Source organism: Leptosomus discolor, chromosome 1 (assembly GCF_034619465.1).
Source record: "Leptosomus discolor isolate bLepDis1 chromosome 1, bLepDis1.hap2, whole genome shotgun sequence".
Classification (NCBI taxonomy): Eukaryota; Metazoa; Chordata; class Aves; order Leptosomiformes; family Leptosomidae; genus Leptosomus; species Leptosomus discolor.
In genome coordinates this window covers 205,753,086-205,776,278 of record NC_141391.1, presented here as the reverse complement: position 1 = coordinate 205,776,278, position 23,193 = coordinate 205,753,086, and the positions used below count along the sequence as shown (strand labels likewise).

Sequence of the window (23,193 nt, the reverse complement as noted above, 5' to 3'; positions counted from 1 at the left end):
TTGAGAATAATACAGATTCCACAGACACTTCTTTTAAGTCCATTTCATCATGTGTAAAGTATCATCATTCTTTTTAAAATGTCTTTTTAGTAGCTGTTGTCTTGCATCTCAGAGAAGACAGAATCCAGGCAGAAATGGGTGGACTGTCACATATACTGTTTTGTGAGATTCCACAGCCAAATTTTGTGCCAGAAATCACATGCAGTTCCTGTAGCTTCACACACAGGCGCCTTCTCCTAATATCTGTGATTCTACTCTCCACGCATTACTGCTATATTTCTTCAGTCCCTCCAGAACAGAGTCCTTGCAGCATTATCTCAGCTTTTTGTAGTCCTGTTGCCAAAGGAAAGTGGTAACTATGAAGAAGCACTGATAGTCACAGGACTGTTTCCTGTCAGAGATCATCCAATAAAAGCCCAAAAGGAAGAATGAACAATTTCTTACTCTACAGTAAACAGAAATCTTTAGAGGCATTTCTTTATCCAATCAAGAATGCTGCAGCAAGGAAATGGGAAAAAGGCAAGAATCGCTTGATCAGTTGTTGCCTTCTTACAAACATCTAGGGCAATCACTGTATCCAAAAATAAATCAATGATTGACTAGTGTAATCCTTAATTTTTGCCATAGTAAACTTCAAATTCCTATTTTGCATCAGAAGAAAAGCTGAAGACTTTGAGATATACTGATGAGCGACTCATGCAAGTCTCCAAGTCTCAAAAGACAGTGAAGTCCTATGTTCAGAATATTGGAGAAAAGTGGATATTGCTGTTGGAAATCCTCTTGCAAGTTTACTCTAGTCAAAGCAAACATAACTGTGGAAGGAGCAGTGGAGGGTCCTAAGAGCCAAAAAGAGTCAGCTGCTGAGTGCTTGACACAAGTCAGGGCTTGAGAAGGCTGTCAGAAACCCCACTGAAAAGTCACTATTATTTAGATATAAAATATTAACATTATGCCCACACATAAGAGACAGAAGTATACTCCAGGAGCGTACAGTGCTCCACCAGCCTCTGTTTGACTAAGGACTTGAGCACACATCTGAAAGAGAAATGCCTCCAGAGTGATTCATGTCAGTTAAGTAGCCAACCTTTTCTACATAAGTAGCACTTACTCTTAAAACCTGCAGCATACCTGGCTTACTTTACACAGTAATATAAATCTTACCTTCACAGTAAGCATTCAGTGAATGTCAACACTGTCATCACAATGGAGCACAAAGACAAAGATATTGTTAGTCCCATCCACTTATTCTGTGATTTGTGATCCATCTGACCAGCACAGGAAGATGTTAGCTATGCTTTCCCACCGAACTGCATGTCCCCTTGGGGTAATCTCATTCACACACCAATTCCCTACTACATACATCACTGTCCAACGTCACTTGTAGTGAGACTAGGTGTGATTGATCTGAACTCTGGAAATTCAACTGGGATACTTGAGCACATTAGTTGTATGCCAACCTGTGGCAAGAGGAGCTTAATGCCGGCTTACTGTAATTGGCAGAACTCAAGGAAGAATATATTGACGTGCAGACATAAAGCTGATCAACATTCTTGTGTCTGCACAACAAAGAAATGCAAACTGAAGTCCTCAGGGATCCTGAATATATTTTGACAGCATAAAAGCTCAATAAATCAAGAGTGAATTAACTGTAGGTGAACTACTATTCAGCATTTCTCGAAACAGCTGTGTGTGGTTTTTAGAATTTGTTTGCAGAAAGGTAAGGGAGAAAAAATATTCCTCTCACACGTGCAATTAACATCGTTCTTGCAGAAATGTACTCAATTTGACACATTCAAAACATCCATGTAACTTTATGCCTGATAGCAAAATCCTTCAAGCCGGCAGTGAAAGGAATGAGTTAATAATCTTGCTAAAAATGGTTTAGTATGAATTTTGGAGACTAAAATACTTATTTGGCAGGCAGGCAACATATTGAAATCTGTATTTTATGGAAGATTTAGAAAAGTTTTCAGGTCTAAAAAATTAATTAGCCCTAACTTTAAAAAATTAAAAATCAAGAGTGTTAGGAAAAAATGAAGATGCCAAATGATGCCACTCTGATGACTGAAACACTTTGTCTAGCAACAGGAATGACAGAGGCAGCCTCTCTTCTGTGTTTTCCCAAATCACAACAGGCAGAAGTTGAGAGACATCACCTATGAAGGTAAAGGATACAGATATTAGGCCCATTCTTATGGCCCACCCAGCCCAGTATGCTCACTCCAATAAGGACAAGTAGAGGATGCTTAGGAAAGCAATATAGGACAAGTATGAAACATTTCTTCACTGGGTATAACAACATTGAAGCTCCTGGCAATCAGCAGTTTACAGATTTTTTTTTATGCTGGAATTTTCATATTTAGAATCTACGACTATTTTTTATAGCCATTTGTTTGAATTTTCTCATGCTTTTGGCATTCCTGATAGACGATGTCAATGGATTCTAAATCAAAATGCTTGCATTGTTTGAAAAAAGCTTTTTTGTTTGTCACTAACATAAAATAATCTTATGATTGCCTCCGCATTCTCCATATCGTTTCTTATTCTATTGACTTATATCACATCCACCTTTTTCTCACTGAAGCTTACCAGTCATCTCGCCTCATGCGGGAGCTGTTCTTTACGCCTGACTAGGCTCATTGGCCTTCTCTGAACCATTTTACAATCACACTCATTTGGAGGTGGAAGCACCAAAACAATCTGCAGTTTTTAAGATATTAGTACTCCTAAAGACATTAGGATGGCTTCTCCTTTATTCTCTATTCTTTCCCTAGTGGTTAATATTCTGTTTATTTTTTTGACTGGCTGACATTTTCAGGGAGCTAACCTCAAGGATTATGAGATCTGTCTCTTCAGGGGTAATGGTTAATTTAGAGTGATTGTGTATGTAATTTTCCACGTGTACTGTACTCAGCGCTTAGCACTTAGCACCACTGAATTTCACCTGCTGCTTTAGCACACAGTATTGTGCTATCTGCTTACAGCTTTTAACATTAAGTTTAGATTTGACAATCCTGCATGGTATTGTGTTCCCTGCAAATCTTATCACTCCGATCTTCAACCTCTTCACCGTGCCATTTACAAATATGCTGAACAGAACAATCACTATGGTAAGGTCTTTTGATTGTGAAAATTGACCACTTATTTAAAGCATTTCTTTCTTAGAATTTAATCTCATATCTACAAGATCCTATTCTTTTTCATCCCACAGCAAAGCCTTTACTGAAGGCTTTACTATTAAAAGCTTTCTGAAAATGTCAGTATACTAACCAGATCACATTTATCTATATAGTCACTGAGAGCTCCAGTGACCTGCAACAGATCTGTGAGGAATGGCTTCCCTCTACAGTAACCACACTGACCCTTCCCCACTATATCATCATTATCCATGCGCCAACTAACCCTCATCATCCTTATTGCATCCCTCCGTCTGCTCAATTGAACATGAGACTGGCTTGGTTACTTTCCAGGACTGTTCTTAAAGACTGGTGTCACACTTGCCACTTCCCATTCGTCTGCTATTCAGCAATTTTCTGTAACTACTAGTTCAGCAGCTTCATATCCAAATTCCCCTAGAGTTGAAGGTGAAAGCCATCTACTTCTGATGGTTTCTTACTATATATTTCATCAGTTTGTTATAAAATCTTTGCCACTGACCCTGCTGTTGGAGTCTGTGCCTCAGACTCACCCCTGTGGTGAGCAAACCCTCTGCAGGAGTTTTTCTGCCCTCATCTCATCTAACTCTTTTCTGCAGTCTCTACCTTGTACCCAAACTGTCTTTTGAGGTCTTGGTTCTCTGATGGGCTCTGCACATCTGGTATGTTTGAAAGTATATTCTTAGCTCTTACGTTTTGGCATTTTTCCACCTTAAAATCCTTTTGTGGTTTTAATTTAACTTGTCAGAGTTTATGTTCTTTTCTGTTTTGCTATTTGCATGCAACTTTGGATGAAGCAGTCTCCATGCCCAGGCTTCTGTGTAGGATCTATAAAATCAGCTTGTCAAATCTTGAATTTGCTTTGCTTTTGCCTAATGGGAACTGCCTGAGACCATCAAGAAGATAGCAGAAAATTTTTGTCTTCCTTTTTAACAGTCTCTACTGGTTCCCATCAATGATTGTAGTGGTGAAGTACATGCTAGCAATATTACATTATGCTACACTGAGTCATCCTAGCTCTATTTTAAATGATATATCAATTAAGTGCAGTAAGATAATGAATTTTCCTTTTATCTTTGACACCTTTAATTCACATATACACAAATTACTTTGCAGCAATGCTGCAGAAGGCCTCAAGTCTACTGTGGTACCAGAAGGCCACTTTGCTGTCTTGTTAGCCACCCAGCACTGCAAACTCCATTTCTCTTGCCTGCACCCCCCATCCCCTGCAGACTCACACTCGGTCATGCACACCTTCCACTTTCCAAGCTCTTTCTGTAATAGCACTTCTAATGTTTCTCTCTCTCTCAGGAAAAGGTGAAAAAGTTAAAAGAAAAAAAAAAGCTAGAGCACCTGCTGAGGAGTGGTGTGAAAGCCATTTCTTGCTCTGCATCAGCTCAGTCCATGTCCTATGGCCCCTCTCTTCCCTGCAGCGTGCCTCCCCTTTTGGGCAGGAGGCAAGAACGTCTCTGTGTAGGAACAAGGGGCCCAACATTTTCAGTGGTAAGAAGCCACATCTGCTTAAACAGCTGGTTGCCCACAGAAAAAAGGTTTGTGACTCTAAACCTTCATGAGTGGTTGTTTCAAAAGTGGCATGGGACATGTTAGTGCAATTCTTCCAAAGAGAAATGCCACGTCTCTTACTGAAACACCCAAGTTCACATACTTAAAATGCACTGGAGGGAGTCCAAGACTAGAAATAGCCCATATCTTTGCTCAGGCTACACGTTACACCTGGGATTTCAGGCAGTACAGATTCTCTGCCGTGAGGAAATTTGCACAGCAGATATCCAGCCTGTGCCCAACTCCAGGCAACGATATTAGGGCTTGACAGTACTTGGAAATTCACCAAAACAGATATTTTGGAGTTGCTATTCAGTCTCCAAGTACAGACAATCTCTCAGCCTTTTGGACTCATTAACAGTAATAACAGCAACAAATAACATGCAAAAAATGTTTCAGTTATAAAAATAGAGTGCCTGTATAAAAGGAATTAAGTGTAATTAGTCTCTTTCCTGAGGTTTAATTATAAAATGCATTAATAAAATGACAGATAGCAATGCCCTCTGCACAAATCATTTGAGGCTGCTTTTACCATTAGATTTCCTCATTTAACATAGAATGAAAGTGTGCATACACAATTAATTTCATTTCGTGCAACTGGGAAATATACACCTGCTTAGAGACCGTTCCTTATGTACTGACAAAGGCAAACATATTTGGCTCTCATAAGGGCTATCATCAGTAGTTTAAAGGTACATTTGAGCAAGGAAAAACCTCTTTACTACATTAAAGCTGTATGTATTTCCTTCTGATTTAACCTGCTTTTGAAATTCTGTTTATATGTATGGTTGGCTTTTTTTTTAACAAGACAGGTAATAATTACTATAAAATATGGCCAGAACAAAGACTCCACAGATAAACTCACATGTACTAGAGGCACTTTATTCTAATGATTCAGAGAAGCTTTACAATTTTCTTTCTAATTAACCTATCAATAGTGATGTCACTTAAACATTCCTTAGGAATATTATCTTCTCATTATTGCCAGAAAACATGCTGCCCAATTTTATAGCTCAGTTGCTCTTATACATGGATGGAGCATCTGAATTAACTTGAACCAAAACAAATTTTTTTGAGAGACTTTTCCCATACGCACAAACTACTCTCATGATTACATTTAAATCATTGATATTCAAATTTAAAAATATTAAGGATGGGGAAGAGTTCAGTGTTTATTTTGTGCTTGCACGTTTTAAGAATATAATAGAGGAGTGTTCTCTTTATCAAATGCCATCAGGTCAGGAGGGGAACCAATGGATTTGGGTGAGCATTTATCCCAAGCAGCATGGAAATTCAGCCAGGGCCACATTCTGCAGGAAGAAAGAAACACAATGTGAAATCAATGTGTGTAAAATTGCCAGATTCATAGCTTCAAAGAGTGTGTTTCTTCAGAATAAATACAGCTCAGGCAGCAGCTCATGCAAGCTTCCCAGGATGGCTTGCCAACGCGCTTCAACCTTAAGCTGGTGGGAACGTCTGGAGGTGAGGAGGTCGACCACTCCGGCTTTGTAGTCTTTGCTGAAGACTGCCAGGAAGGTTACAAATCAGAGTTGACGCCAGTTCGGGGAGTGTCCTGCGATGCAGGACCTGGCTGTTGGGAATGGGAAGGCATCCATCCATTTGTTTCGCGTGACTGGCCACCAAACAGCTGCCAGCCTTGCAAAGGGATGCATTCATTGCAGCTCTGCACACAGATCACATGTAATGACACCTTCAAATTAAAGTTTATTTCAAAGAGCCAAAGGCAAGTCTGTGGCTGGGTGAGATTAAAATATTGGATTTCAAGGGCTGTGCTCTCAAACGTTTTCCCTGCTATTTGTGGATTAAAATTTGGTGATTAAGATACATGTGTCCTCTCATGCTGTCGTGCAAAAACTGCAACGTATGGCATGGGAGCTGAAGGCATTGTTTTAGGGATGGTTAACTCTCCAGATTTGGGGAGTTGTTTTTTTCTATTACTTTCTTGATAAAAATGAAATGCATAAAGTGTAAAATGACAGAGGACCTAAATGCCATGCAATACAATAATGTTGCTACATTTCAGTTTACTTTTTAAAGTATTCTGGTGTTTCATCTGAAAAGCTTTATATCTCCACAGAAGGCAGCTTGCTGAAATGATTCTTAAAAATATTTGTCTGACATTCAAATGTATCGCTTTCCACGAGAGCAGCTAATGCCACAGGGTCATACCCAATAAAAGATTTAGACACTCAAAGCTTGATGCTGCAACACCTGTTAGGTGGCTGCTGTCCTGCTAGATGCAGAGGGAAGATTAAATGTGTCAGAATGATATCGGAGCAGTCTGCAAGGAAAGTATAAAAGGTAGCAAGAAAAGGTAACATAAATATATTAGAAGAAATACAAAGAACGGGAAAAAAAAGAGGATCATTGCTTGCTGAGAATGTGGAGAAGGATGAAATACTCAGTGCTTTCTTTGTATCGGTCTTCATTGAGATGTTCAGAAGGACCATAAACTTATATCAACTTCAACAAAGAGGAATTAGCATAAATCAGAACAAGGAGAAAACTGCTTAAAGTATACTTAGATTCAAGTCAGCTGAATATGCTGATGTTCATGTATGCTCAGAGACTGAGAAAGTAATTTCTAGACTATTAGTAATTATGTCCAAGAAGTCACGGAGGACAAGAAAGTTAGTAGCAGACTAGAGAAAGGAAAGCATATTCCCTATTTTTAAAGTCAAATAATACATAAAAGTTCCTTTAACTTTCATTCTCACAAATAATCTGTGACAAATTAACAAAAAGTTGAAACAGTTCATAAACATAAATTGTGGAAAGCAAATATTGTCATATCAGTCTAATTTTCATTTCTTATTTCTGATTTTCTTTGTTATTTCATTGTAGAAAAAGGGGAAGGAGAATGTACGAAGTATCTGTTTTTCACCTTTTAACAGCACCTTGTATGAAATTCACAGAAAAAGGATGGGGAAATAGACTCTGTGTGGAATCACTGTAATGTGGTTACTGAAAATAATTCCCGTCAAAGGCTGCTCTGAATGGCTTGCTCCAGAATAGTAATTACAAGTGTGAAATTGCAAGTGTGGTTCTGAGCAGTCTAGGATGAAACTAGCTCAATTCAGTAATTTCATTAATAATTGGAGACCTATTGATAAGTAATAAAATAAAATTTGCTGTTGCCAAGATGGCATCATTCATAAAGGGTTTAGAAGGACTTTGAGGAACTGACTTAGATTTCAAAATGAAAATTTCATGCTAAAATAGTCAATCTGACAAAATTCACTGAGATGCACTGTGCTTGGTTTAGGGTGGAGAAATCAGATGGATGATGTAAAATGGGGTACAACTATCCAGACAATACTGCTGGGGATAATCTCGAAATCCAAGCTAACCATGAGTCGCAAATCTCAGGTGTTACAAAAAGGCAAAGGTCTCATTCTGGGAATATTGTTAATAATGTGCTTAATAATGTGCTCCCACATGGGAAGAATGTTTTCATTTTGATCTGTTCTGCCTACCCCCTACCTTAGTAATATCTCCAGTTTGGAGACTGTGGGCACACTTGGAAGGATCCAGAAGAGAAGTATAAAGAAATGTCATGTGTGCTGCTCCTGCAACTATTCATTTTACCTCTGGTCTCATACTTTCTCATGCAAATTTCAGAGAACCTAATTTTTACAGGTGTGTTTGTCTCCCCTCCTTCGGTCACATAACCAAGATGCTGGCCTTTTTTAAGTTTTCCCGTGTGATTTGCACATAAGATTTTATAATAAAAGGAACTATCAAATCAGCTACATGCTGCCTACAGAGAAAAAAAATAGTTTAATCCACTGAAATACAGAGAAGGTTACATTAATACAAGATAGTTCCTATATATTGGCCAATGAGAATAGAGGAAAGGCAAACAGCAAGAGAAAAATGTGACATTAACTTAACCTTTTTACATATTAAAATGTATTAAAATCTTTTTCTGTCTGCTCCAGGGTGCAAAGGATTTTATTTGAAGGACTGTACATGCTCTGCACAGTTTCATCAGTACTCATTTTAAAGGATATTTATCAAGGAGTGTTAAAAACACCTCCTTCATCTGATCTAATCTGGCACTTCTCTCAAAACACACTAACAAGATAATTTTAAGTACCTTCTGCAAAACATCGTGTGTCCAAGCAGCATAATCAAAAAAAAACAAAGGTCTTTAAGCCTTTGGAAAATCTGGGTTTACTTTTATAGGATATTTACAAGGGGTTTATTGTTTCATATTTAGAAACCAGTTCTCCCAAAATGGTTGCATTTTGGCCGTATTTGGCCTGACTAGTATCCTTGTGAGGACGCTACAAATCCATCTTCTGCCTGTGTTACAGAAGTGGCAAGAGAGATTTTCCATTTTTGCTGTGAGTGTGTGCAGCAACTACATCCTACTAACTGCTCCAAAATGAGGTTGATGCAAAAACAGCCCTGCATGGCCAAACCTGGGGGAGGTCTCTCCATGACCCAGAGAGCAGCTGCCCTGTGTGTCACTGAGGCCTAGAGGTCATCAGAAATTTCTAAAACTGCGTACTACATAGTACAACCAAATGCATTCTTCCTAACAGAGAAAATTGGCTAAGGAAAAAATTTGCACTGCAAAAATAAGGCCTTTTTGCACAAAATAATCCTGACTTTTTTCCCCTACTGCTCATTCTGCAGTATTTACAAAGTGTGATAGCAAGGCTGAGAGGTTTTATTCAGATCAATGGCTTTTTAGTCAAGTAAAGTACTGGCATAGATTGCATACAGAATCCTGGGAGAGTTCTTAAAATAAGCTGCAACTCCTATTGACAAAGTATGAGTTCCCATTGAGAAATACTGCCATATTGCTTTTAGTGGCATTCTTTCTGTTTCTGAACAAAAGTGGGAACTAGATACCTTCTTGACATCCCTTTCAGTTTTCTTTGATGCTATAGTCTTGTTGACATATTATGCACATTTACTTGGTAAATACTATATTTCAAACTCAGGAAGGAAAGAAAGCCTCTGAAGGATTACACTTTTAGTTGACAGAAATACAATAACAGCAAAGAAACAGAAAACATTTCAATGTCCAAGGCCAGCAAAGAGCTCGTTTTGTCAAGACAGGCTTGTAAGAGGGAAAGGAAGTACCCATCATCTTGAAATCTGTATAGCCTCCTTAAAACCCTCTCTAGGAGGTACGCAGCATTGTTATTTTAGTGTAGTGGGTACGCACGGTGAGCAAACCATAGATGTGGACCAAGGCAGGTGTGATACTGCCAAGCAGATGTGCTCCTCTGGCACTGACAAGCGAGTTTGCTGAACCTGCTCAACTGAGACCCTCACACACCCCTCTTGGCCGCCTGTCATCTAGACCAACACCTCTACTAGCGCCAGGAGATCAGCCCTCCTTCTGGCCTTCCCTTAGGTCACCCCTCCCATGGGGCTGGGAGGCTTCTGCAACACAGCTGCAAAACATGAACTCCAAAGGCTGTGGTGCTGCTGATATGAGGATCACACATCACCTCACCATGTTGCTTGTTTAACTCTCTCACAAAATAAGTGGGTGGCTGTGGTATCGCAGCACCAAACAAGCTGTGCAGCTGCTGCTTCCTACATGTGCTGTTTGCCACACTGACCAGGCACAGCAGAAAGCAACCAGTCTCCTATTCATGGAGAAGGTTTCCAGCCAGCTCTTCTCATGGCGAGAAAATTAAAACCAAGACATCCCGACAGGAGGCAAAGCTGGGAGGGAGATTGGGGTGGATGGCAGACAGAGGCATCTATGACCCATTTTACAGCTGTAGAAATAGAGGCAGAAAAATAATAATGAAGCTAATTCTGACTGGAAAGCTGGCCAGGAGATGAGTGGAAGAAATCTGTAATCAGAGCCCTGGAGTCGGCCACTTTAACTAGACAGCTCAGCCAGGGGATTCTGTGGATCAATAGTGCAAAGCATGCTCTTGTAAGAACTCCAGTAAATCTGCTTGTCCTATGTCATAGCACTTTGCTTATTTGTTTGCTTCATAGAATCATAGAAACTTTTTTGTTGGAAAAGACCTCTAAGATCATCAGGTCCAACCATTATCCTAGCACTACCAAGCCCACCACTAAACCGTGACTCTAAGCACCACATCTACACTTTTTTTCAACACATTCAATGATGGTGACTCCACCACCTCCCTGGGCAGCCTGTTCCAATGCCCAAACATCCTTTTGGTGAAGAAATTTTTCCTAATATCCAATCTAAATCTCCCCTGGTGCCACTTGAGGCCATTTCCTCTTGTCTTGTCCTTAGTTACTTGGGAGAAGAGACCAACACCAGCCTCGCTACAGCTTCCCTTTAGGTAGCTGTAGAGAGCAATAAGGTCTCCTCTCAGCCTCCCCTTCACTAGGCTTAAAAACCCCAGTTCCCTCAGGTGCTTCTCATAAGACATATTTTCCAGACCCCCCACCATCTTCATCACCCTTCTCTGTACCCGCTCCAGCACCTCAATGTCTTTGCTATACTGAGGTGCCCAAAACTGCACACAGTACTCAAGGTGTGGTCCCACCAGTGCCGAGTACAGGGACACAATCACTTCCCTACTCCTTCATAACAACTGTTAATTTGGTATCAAAATTTACTATGAAGATTTGGATATTCAAATGATGGATCTTGTGCTGGTGCTTTGAACCTCTCTTTTCTCTATGAAAACAGCAAAGCTAAAGGTAGCAAAGGTCTTCTCAGGCCCACACAGCACTGCAAGTTAAGGTGTAGGACAGATAATGTTTCCAGTGATTCCAACATATCCAGCAATTCAAAAAAAACCCTCTTACATGTAGAAGACGTGAGGCAAGATACAAATGTATTATACTGATTTTAGCAGAAGACGAGCAGCATTTGATATACGACATTCAGAATCCAGTTTGGAGGTTATTTAATCTGCCAGTAATATCCCTCAGACAGACAGGAACAAATTTACCTTGATGTGTCTGTCTGTCATTCAAGTAACCTGTGATCCACTGAATTTGTCTCTTTCTGAAACGCTCATTTTACTGCAATTCTCTCTGACTCAATATTCTTCTTACCTGACAGGTAGGAGATCAAATAATTGAAATCAATGGAGAAAGCACAAGGGACATGACACATGCCAGAGCAATAGAGCTAATCAAGTCTGGAGGCAGGAGAGTGCGACTGTTGTTGAAACGTGGAACAGGCCAGGTCCCAGAATATGGTGGGTTTTCATCTTTACATTTTTCTGTGTGCATGAACCTATATAAATTAATGATATTGCTTTTGAGTTAAGTAGCAATTGCAGATATTTATATATTGTAATGTCCCGGGACACAGTAAGCATGGATCTAAGTGCTTACCTGAGTAGAGGTGGACTTATTACATGTTTAAGTGTTTCCTTGGCTCAGGATTATATATGTGTGTACATCATTGTTGTCTGCTGCCCTCCTAACACAGACAGTGGCTTATAAGATGTGCATTGGAGGAAGCACCTTGAGGACATCTCTGAGTGTGCTGGGAGTTGCTGATTTGTCCATAAACTGTCTTTTTCTTCCTCTATTGGTATTTCTCTGCACATTTTCAACCACAGCAGATGATCTTGTTGCCATGCAATTGAGTGGCTCAGGTTTAAACTCAAAGCATTAACATGAATGTACTTCTTTCTTTGACAACCTCACCCAGAGATAACTGACAATACACACAGATGATCAAGTAGAAGCCAGCTCTGAATAAAAAAGGAGACTTTGCTCGTTGTGATGAGAAAGCGGGATCCATTCTTCTCATGTTTTGTTTCAGTGGGACTTCTGGGATTTTTTCAAGTATTTCAAAAGTGTGAGTCATTTAGACAATATAGAAACCTTATTTCACTACTGAAATGACAAGAAGTAAAAATAAATTATCCAAAGGTAAATCCAAAGACAAAAGGCTCTTTTCTAAAATTGAAATCAGGGCTTACTCTAAAGTATGGTATGAAAATGTCATATATTTACGTAAGTTCTGGAAAGGGATTTTTTAATGAAAATTCCTTGATTTCTTTATGCTAGGAGGTCCAAAACTCTATTAAATTTTTCTAATGTTATTTTTGAAGTTCCAGCATCATTTCCCACTAGAATCAGAAATTGCAGTAGCATATGAAAATTCAAAGTAATGCTTAGGCTTAACTGTAGGTTCAGGTCAGTCTTTGTTACCAACGCATACATTTATCTCTTCTGTTGGAGACATTAAAGTCAATTCCGCAGAAAGTCAGCGCTTTGCCAGCTGTCAGTATACATGGTAACTGCACTATTTTCTTCTCTAAACTAAAGCAAATTCTGTGGCTGAGGCAATACTCAAAATAGTGTATGCTGCATTTTTTCCAGCTTTCAAGAGCTTCTGAGTAAGGGAAGCAAGGATGGGCCATGGCCCACTCATCTGGTGATAAAGTTAGTGAGTTACACTTTTGGTGAGCAGGAACAAAGCCAAAATGCCTTTCAGGGATTATGATAAATTTGGACTAAGACATTTAATATCAGTTTTAACCAGTGTATAATCCTTTCAGAGAGACCTCCAACGGAGATTCAGATCACCTCCAAAACTCTTTTGTAGGGAGAGGTGCATAAATTTTAAACAAAGAACAAACAAATGTCCAGGATTAACATGGCAGTAGTAATCCTTCTCAAACAGCAGAACCGTGTACAAGCAGTTCTCTAGTTTCTCAGAAAACAATTTGATCTGAGGGGGGGGGTCACTGGAGACTGCTATGAACAAAGAATTGATTGCAGTTCAGACTCACTCCAAATCTGACTGTCTTAAGATCCCAACCCTGGATGGCCCTTAAACCTAGGTTTACAGGAGATCCAAAATAAATTTCTATGTTTATATAATCTTACAAATCTGTTCATTATCCCAGAATCATAAGAAAAATTAAATAGGTGTAAAAAAAGTTCAGTGTAAATAACATTGTTTTGGGAAAACAAATCTCCCTAAAGGTGTAAATCTGCACAAGCCTTCCCTTCTTCAGAAGAACATGAGCAAAAAATACAGGTAAACCACTACAAATCCAGGCACAGTTTATAGTGCTAACAGAAAGAAACAAGATGACTTCACAGGACTATTTAAAGCCATGCTTGCCATTCAGAAAGGCATTTGGAATGCCTAGCATTAGTTGTGTAAAAAATAAAGGTTTCTGCAAAATAAAAGTTGCTACAAAGAAGTGCTGTTTAATCAGATCGTTTCCCTACCTGCATCCCCAGCTTACAGCTCCATACAGGAGGAGAACTAAGTAGCTGTGCTTAAAAGCCGTGTTGTCCTATGGCACTGAAAAAGCAGTAAAAGTGTTCAGGAATTACCTTATAACATACACGCAATCTACAGAAAGCATTACAGCAAAAGATAACATTCACATGTCTGCAGTTCTTAATATGTGCATTACACAGGCAGGGAAATGTTAGTGCTGTGTCCAGTCTGCAGGCAAAATGGAAGCAAAGATAAGAAGATGCCTGTTGAAATCAACTGAGATATTAAAGTCCTCCCTAGGTCATCTCCCAAAGCAATGCAAAATACTCTAAGAACAAACAGAAGGTGCACATAAAAACCAACAGCAGCCTCCTTAGAAAGTTAAAAACAGAAATTAACAACCAGGAACAATTAAAACAGGAGTGCATGTCTCAAGAAGGCCAGATCTCAAGGGTAAGTCATCATGCTGCAAAGAACGTCTGTCAGGATATTAATGACAGCACACACACACACACACACCCCCAAGAAAGAACGTCCTTTCTATATAATGGAAAACTGAACACACAGAAGATTGTGATAGTAAGCTCGAGGACAAAGTGGTCCTGAGGACAGCAGATAACCTAGTCAATATTTAGTAGTTCTGTCTTCTTCCCGCTAGAATTGCACAACTGAGATATAACAAGACTAATTGGAGCTTTTTTAATTGAAATAATCAGCCTTTTTTTTTTTTTTTAGAATGTACATTTCAGAAATATGTCCTGTACTCATTAGGGTCCAGCTCTGAAGACCATCAGTGGGAAATAAGACTTAGTTGAGTATAAAAATGCAAGGCTGGAGGACTGAGCTGGTATCTGGATTGCAATGGTGGTGTGCAGCAGAAGCCTAGGGACAAATATAGAAGCAGAGCAATTGTACCAGGGTCCTCTCCTGGATGTTCTCTCTCAGTCTCTGACAAGTGAAATGGTCAGGGACTTCCCAAGTCAGTTGTAGTAACGCTGTGTTTAAAGACCTTTCCAACAGCAGTGGCATTCAGACTCACAGCATTAAAAAGAAGGAAGCTCACCTATAACAACCTAAACCAAACAGTCAAAAATCCTCATGTTATTGCCTCTCAGTATCCAGCTTTTTAATTTTCCTTGTGCAATATAACCAATGCTTTTTAAATTCCAGAGCTATGATTCTGTTAGTATAAAATATGGTGGTATATATTTAAGTGCAAGAAACGTCAGTGTCTGAATGATGATGTGATCGACATCAGTTAAAACCAGTGTTAAGGAAAAAACATCAATGGTGAGAAAGTGATCTGTGAAAGAAAAGACTGTGGATCAAAAAGAAGAAAGCACTTAGTGAAGAAACAAAGAACAAGTTGCTGAGAGGATGCAAATCTCCTGAGTTATGTCAGTTTATGCTGCCTGGAAATCTGTACCTACAAGTGCATCTCAGAAAAATCTGGCTGAGCTGAAGCACTATTCAAACCTAAGGGAAGAAATAATGTGTGTTGCAAATGCATCATTTACCTCAACTCCAGCTGCTGATTTTGCTTGAAAACAAAATGCCAAAGATCCCAGAGCACTTCAGAGGGAGAAATCCCCTTTGCAGCATGCATGGTAGCGTCAGAATGTATGGGAAGGAGCATGGATATGATTAATGATCCAAAATGATAGTTGGTTTCACAGCAGGGTGCCAGAAAAGAAGCTTAGAAAACAGATGTTTTATCATCCAGCATCTCAGAACATGTTTGCTGAGGATAAGGATAGCCTGAGGAACTGTGCTTCCACTGAAGGTGAATTATCACAGCTCATCCAAAGCCGAAGAACATCAGCATCGTGTTTCATAGGAAACAGTCTGCCAGCCAGTTCTTCTTCAAAGAACCAAGTCATAGAAAGAAATCATATTAACTGTTCAAGAAAGACTAGAGGTATTGCTGGGAATCCTGATCCCAAAATGTACTTAATGCCCATGGAGTCTGGCTGGAGGGAGTGGGAGGTTTCATACATGTCACAGGACACAAAATTCTGTCATCACAGTAGCACTGAGAACTTCTCAGACCGGCATTAAGTACAACTTGAACAAAATGACAGACCAAGATTTTTCTTGCAATGGCTACGTAATTCCCTGTGTATTCATCTACTTAAGAGGTTATTGACTTCAGCAGGAGCTCCTGGGTGTGCAGCACTTTTAAAAATCTGTCTGCTCACACTGTGGGAGCCTAATTACAGATGCTCATATGTTTCAGGCCTTAACCATTAGCTGTATAAACACCATGAGAAGGACATGTACATTGCGCAGCCAAACATTGGGATGAAGCGACATCCCTAAAGGCAAAACACGGGAAAACTGTTCACAAAGCCCCCAGATAGCAACATTAAAGATTAAGTAAAACTAACAAATAACAACATCTCCACCCAGCAATAAGTTCTGCAAGAGGAAAGTTAGTTCTAATGACGTATCAGCCCCAAGAAGCTACTTTTTTCTCTGAGAAAAACCACAGTTTTCTCTAAATATTTGTGGAAGAAGGTCCTTAGGAAAGCCTGGGATGTTTCCATTCTCAGTCCCAGCAGTCCCGGCATCTTGCTGCTTCTGGCTTATTGCTCCTAGCCTTTCCCAACTGGAGCTTTCATTACTCAAAGCTACATTAAAATATATATGTTTCTAGAAGCATCTGAGTCTTATAACCAAATAATTTCGAACACGGTGTAAAGGTAGAGGAGGTTGAGGCACAGTTAACACTTGTAGGTGGACTCCATTCCTCTAGCAAGGCACAACCTCCTGCCCCAGATGCTTTCTGTCTGGCACTGCAGAGACAGCAGAAACACTGAATTTCACCTGTGAGGAACACCTAGAAGAGAGCTAATACATTTTCCTTCCTGCTTTTACAGAAGGACTTCAAAATAATACTTTTCATGTTTGGTAGTTTTTCATTTAGTTTTAAGTTGCTTAAGAGCTCCTGCAGAAAGTTGTAAGTTTTAGAGACTCTGGCCCATTTTCACTGAGATTTTGGAAAACTCTCCTATTGCTTTCTCTTGGAAAACTGGATCTGGCCCTGAGCATACGAGGTTACAGTGTGATGCTAACACGCGCAGAGCCACGAGAGCCAGAATCACAGAACCATAGAGTCACAGACTGGTAGGGGTTGGAAGGGACCTCTGGAGATCATCAGTCCAACCCCCCTGCTAAAGCAGGTTCACCTACAGCAGGTCACACAGGACTGCATCCAGGTGGGTTTTGAATATCTCCAGAGAAGGAGACTCCACCACCTCCCTGGGCAGCCTGTGCCAGTGCTCTGCCACCCTCAGAGTAAGGAAGTTTTTCCTCATGTTGAAGCAGAACTTCCTGTGATCCAGTTTGTGCCCATTGCCCCTTGCCCTGTTCTTGGGCACCACTGAGAAGAGCCTGGTCCCATCCTCTTGACACACACCCTTCAGATATTTATAAGTGTTGATAAGATCCCCTCTCAGTCTTCTCCAGGCTAAAGAGCCCCAGGTCTCTCAGCCTTTCCTCATAACAGAGATGCTCCAGCCCCCTCATCATCTTCGTGGCCCTCCACTGGACTCTCTCCAGTAGTTCTCTGTCCCTCTTGAACCAGGGAGCCCAGAACCAGGGAGGCCACATCTGGAGTCCTCAGCAGGGCAGAGTAGAGGGGGAGGAGAACCTCCCTCAACCTGCTGGCCACACTCTTCTTAACGCACCCCAGGATGCCATTGGCCTTCTTGGCTAAAAGGCACATTGTTGGCTCATGGTCCACTTGCTGTCTGCCAGGATTCCCAGGTCCTTCTCCACAGAGCTGCTTTCCAGCAGGTCAACCCCCAGCCTGTACTGGTGCACGGGGTTATTCCTCCCCACGAGCAGGACCCCACACTTGCCGTTGTTGAACCTCATTAGGTTTCTCCCTGCCCACCTCCCCAGCCTGTCCAGGTCTCGCTGAATGGCAGCACAGCCTTCTGGTGTGTCAGCCACTCCTCCCAGTTTTGTGTCATCAGCAAACTTGCTGAGGGTGCACTCTGTCCCTTCATCCAGATCGTTGATGAATGTGTTGAACAGGACTGGACCCAGTACTGATCCCTGGGGAACACCGCTAGCCACAGGCCTCCAACTAGACTCAGCACCACTGATCACAACTCGCTGAGCTCTGTCCTTCAGTCAGTTCTCAACCCACCTCACTGTCCACTCATCTGTCCCACACTTCCTAAGCTTAACTATGAGGATGTGATGGGAGACAGTGTCAAAAGCCTTGCTGAAGTCAAGGTAGACAACATCCACTGCACTCCCCTCTTCTACCCAGCCAGTCATGTCATCATAGAAGGCTATCAGGTTGGTCAGGCATGATTTCCCCTTGGTGAATCCATGCTGACTGCTCTGGATAATCTTCTTTTCCTCCACATGCTTAGAGATAACAGACAGAATGAGCTGTTCCATCACCTTTCCAGGGATAGAGGTGAGGCTGACTAGTCTATAGTTTCCCAGATCCTCCTTCTTGCCCTTTTTGAAGACTGGAGTGACATTGGCTTTCCTCCAGTCCTCAGGCACCATTTCTGTCCTCCATGACCTGTCAAAGATGATGATGATGGAGAGCAGTTTATCAATAGCATCTGCCAGCTCCCTCAGCACTCATGGATGCATCCCATCAGGGCCCATGGATTTGTGAGTGTCCAGTCCAGCTAAGAGTTCCCTAACCCAATCCTCCTTGACCAAGGGACAGTCTTCCTTCCTCCAGGCTTCCTCTCCTACTTCCAAGGTCTGGGATTCCTGAGGACCAGCCTTAGCAGTAAAGACTGAGGTGAAGGCGGCATTCAGTAACTGCCTTCTCTGTATGCTCAGTCACCAGGGCACCTGCCTCGTTCAGCAGAGGGCCCACATTTTCCCTGATCTTCCTTTTGCTGCTGATGTATGTGAAGAATCCCTGTTTATTGTCTTTGACGTCCCTCAAGTCATTGAGGTTTGGTGAACAAGGAATCTGTGTCACAGGGCTGGTTGGTTCTTTATGGACTTAGTAGTTCTTTCACTCTTTCCTCCCCCTTGTTTGACTTCATTAAAAGACATGTCCTGGAGTTGCACTGTGCATTTTGGGAATCTGTGTTGCTTCACATGGTGCTAAATAATGTACAAAATTCACCCCGTGGGTTCACAGCATTGATGAGATTTTACAGAAATAGAGTTTAGATTCAATTTTGGCTATTTAAGGGGGGAAGAGTTCTGTATGCAAAAAGTAAAGTTTCAGTATAGACAAAATCTTTGCTGGTTAACAGATAAAAGCTAGAAGTTATTTAGCAGTAAGTCATTCTTGAAGGAAGAAACTCTCAGCTTGTGTTTCAGCACTACCACATCAACAAAACAAAAAAATGTCAGAGATGATACCAATACAAGGATTTTTCATACAAATAAATTGGCACAGTTCTGAAATGCATTAAACCTTTTGCTTTTGATTTGTTATGACTCCTTCAGAAAGCACCTCAAGATGTATTCCACATCTGTAGTCTAGGTGAATCTATGTCCTGAATATACGCACAGTAGTTTCAATCATCCACTAATATTTAGACTTACAGCATGCTTATTTGTCTCAGCTTTACAAAAATACTTCTTTCCTGTTACATATAAGCTTTTTACTCAGTTGTTCTAAACTTACTAAGAATTCTCTGCTCTAACAATAGTAAAATATCTGTATGTCACTGGTTCTGTTAATTCTAATGATTGGTCCTAGGCTGTTCCTCCCCTTCCTTTAGGAATGGTACCTTCCAGTCTCTCCATGTGCATGAAAAGTGACAAGCATGGGTCCCCATATTTCTACTTATTGGGCCACCCTAAAGACACGGTTTGTAAACTCTGCATGTATATTATCTTTCTCTAATACGCTTTTGTTTCCCACAACTGTTAATAGAGTCTTTCCCAACTTTGTCTTACATGCTATCTCGCTTTATAGTTTCTACAGTATTTGACTTTTCTTTCATAACTGATTATCTTAGAAATCAAAGCAGCTATGCACTTTACAAATGTCATTTAATATCCTAGATAACTGATTCTTCACGTTACACTGCTGCTAGTGCAAGAAACACAGCCATAGGTCTGCTATATATCCACTTTTTCTCATGACAAAAATTTATTTTGAGAACCAAAGCCATAATTTTCCCCTTCCTTATGGTACTTGGCTTTCAAAAATATTAGTAATGTGAAGGTGGAAGTTAGATGCTGATCTGAAACAGCATTTATATGTAGCCTCTTGAAGAAATAACCAATGTAAAATTGAAGACATTTTGGAAAATGCTCTAAGGCAATACTCGTTTTTTAAACCCACTGGCTATGCTGAATTTACAGATAGCACTTTGCACTTGATTTCAAGCTATTTTCTTCATAAATCAGATCCAACTGCACAGATCGTTCAGATATACAAAATTTGTAATACAGAGTCACCGCCCAGAAACGATACCTGGAAAGCAAAGGAAAATAAAAACTTATTTTTCCTAATGTGTTTATTGATAGCTATTATCACAGAAAACACAGAAGTGTTCAGATGCATTCAGTCTGTCTGCTGCTGACTTGGCACAGTGTAGTATATTTGCTAAAATTATAAGGCCGGTCTCACACTATTGAACTAGACATATTGGAAATAGAAAGGCAGTTATACCCAAAGGTAACCTCCTAGCCTTTGAGCTTCGAGCAGCTCCTCCAGTGTGATGCTCACAGAATTCTTGCCCCAGCACCCAGGCACTAAGCCGTGCTTAAGTTATCAGTCTTGTGCATGCAAATCCGAGTAATCTAGTTGATTGTTTACATGTGTTTCTTGTTACAGTTATTTCCAATTTGTGTCTATAAATAAGAATTTTTTGAACACAGACATGTCCCTATACTTTGCTAGTGCAGAACAGGACACATCTAGAGGCCATTTGAAAATTGTACCCATGTAGTTCAAGCGTCTATGTCACCATCAGAGACCTCCTAGCAACAAAGAAGTTCCTGCATCATGCAGAAATATGAATTGCACCATTCCTTGCAGTCATTCTCACGTTACTTCTGCTTTATTCTTCACTAAAAGTAGCCCAGAGAGATCATGAGGTTAAAAATCCAGGCTGACATTAGGGGCATTTTGCAAGGCCCAGTTGTCAAGCATAGAAAGTTCAGTGAACCGCAGTTCCACCACAAGTGTTATATATTTATAGCCACAACTTTCTGTGTGTTATCTTTATTTTTCCTTCTAGAGCATAACATACACAGGAAATAAGTCTTTTTTCCTCAAATAAGTAGAAACGTAAATCCTGTATAAATACAGCTAAAGTTAGTTTTGCACAGTCACTCAGCTGTGAATGGTTCTGATTATTTATTTGGCAGGAAGTGTCAGGACAAAATTTTTTTCCCACTAAAATATATCCAGAAAATCAAAAGCAATTTAGTTTGGGTCAACACCAAAATCAAAATACTTGATTGATAAAAAAGTAATATCAGGTCAAATGAAAATACGGGTGTTACAAAATGTTTCCATTTCAGGTGTTTTTAATGAAAGAGTTTTGAGGGGAAGGATTTTCCTAAAGAGCCAGTTTTGCAATGGGGCTTGTCTCAACCAAAGTTGTGGCTGTGCTACCATTTGTTAGACCAAGGACGTGGGTCAGATTTCCTGATGTAGAACAGATAATATTGACCATCCAGCATATCATACGTAGGAGAGGCTCCTGCAATACCATCACGCTGCAGTCTGCTATGACTACTCATTTCTCCCACAGGAATTGTTCCATTTTGTGTAAATAATCACTTATTGAAGATGATCAGCAGGCTTACTTGAAGTTGGATATAGCACAGGAGAGAGGCAAATGCTAGGAGGTGGTTTAGAAAGTACATCCAGAGCAAGTGATACATGATTATGCTTCCTTGCACCGTGGGTTTGGTCGCCCTTACTAGTGACCACTGCATTTATATTTGCAAAAATAGATGAAAAATTTGGAGCTTCTATTGTGTTTTTATTGTCTGAACACAGTTAAATCCTTCAGAAATCTCCAGTCAGCTGCAAACTGCATTTTTCTAGTTCTTTTAACTCTGTTAGTATGTCTGAAGCTTTTATGTCTGTCTAATAAATGGCTAAAGCATCTTGGCCTGTACATTTAAGCCAGATACTCCTACCTGTTCAGAGTACTGATCAGATAATCCTATTCATCCTATTTTTAATGTTCATTTTATAAATCTCTAGAGCTGAGTTTGGGTGTTATTCGAAACTTGAACTACCCCATATATCATTCATCTGATGTGAGTGCAAAAATCAATAGTCATTTTGGAAAAGTGCCCTTTCCTTCTGTGACCACCTTGGTGGAACTGCAAACATTCGTTCATATTCCTGCTGCATTTCCAATACCACCTTCTTATTTCTAGCAATACCAACTTAATTTCAGGAACCTGTGGTGTGTAAAAAAAAAAAAGGAAGGACTAACTAAATGAATCAATATACTGGTTAATAAAATTGGTCTAAAACCATCAGGCAATTTGAATATGGGCTCCCAAAGGTTCTAGCTGTTTTATTGCCCCGGGTAAAAACTATTCAAGGGCAAAACTGGTTATTAAAATTTGCTTTACAAACATGTCTTTAGTATTTAATAAATACGAAGCGGCTAGCAGGGAAATAGACCATTCTTCTGCTAAATAACAGTGTATGTATATGTGGGTGTGTATAGTTATTTCCATCTTACAGCGAATTTCTATTTTAAAAGATATGTAGACCTTTTACACAGGTATCCCTTGATACAGAAACAGAAAACAGTTTTGAAAGAAAGAGGGACACATGGGAAGATATATTCAGTTTTGTGGTCATGTTTTTGATTTTCCAGGGAAGTGATACCTTTTCCTTACTTTTTAAATGCAAAGATAGTGAGTCCTTTCCATAGTCCTAAACATTGCTTTGCCAATTACACTCCTGTGGCTTTCGCCAGTCCAGCTGAATTCTAATGCTTCCTCCATCTGTATAATGGGAATGGTAATATTTACTTACCTATCTCATGGGAGTGTTATGGAGATTAATTATTTAATGCTTGAAAAGCACTTTAAAGATTAAAATTCCTAGTCAACTACTCAGTATTATTATTAAAGCAGAACCTCACTAATCCACATGCATTGTAATCCACACACATTGTAATCCACACCAAAATTGGCAGTGTCCCCCCACATCTGAGCAAAGATTTAATAATAAGGCTGTTAAGCAAGTTCTCTTATTACTAAGGCTTAATTATAGTATGATATTCTGGAGTAAATCTACTAATGTGGTATAAAGTGTAGATAATTACAGCTAAACTACAGTGAATAAAGCAGATGAACAAACATTATCCC

At 40.1% G+C, this 23,193-nt stretch overlaps 1 protein-coding gene across 4 annotated transcripts in view; it reads left to right on the top strand.

Annotated features, from left to right (window-relative positions):
* The window catches only part of MAGI2 (membrane associated guanylate kinase, WW and PDZ domain containing 2), a 764,770-nt gene that overhangs the window by 729,681 nt on the left and 11,896 nt on the right, over positions 1-23,193 (top strand). For all 4 annotated transcript variants that reach the window (XM_086474407.1, XM_086474391.1, XM_086474398.1 and 1 more), the window contains one exon: positions 11,764-11,902. In XM_086474407.1, coding sequence (XP_086330533.1) covers positions 11,764-11,902 — 139 coding nt within the window. The remainder of the gene's footprint in view (positions 1-11,763; positions 11,903-23,193) is intronic.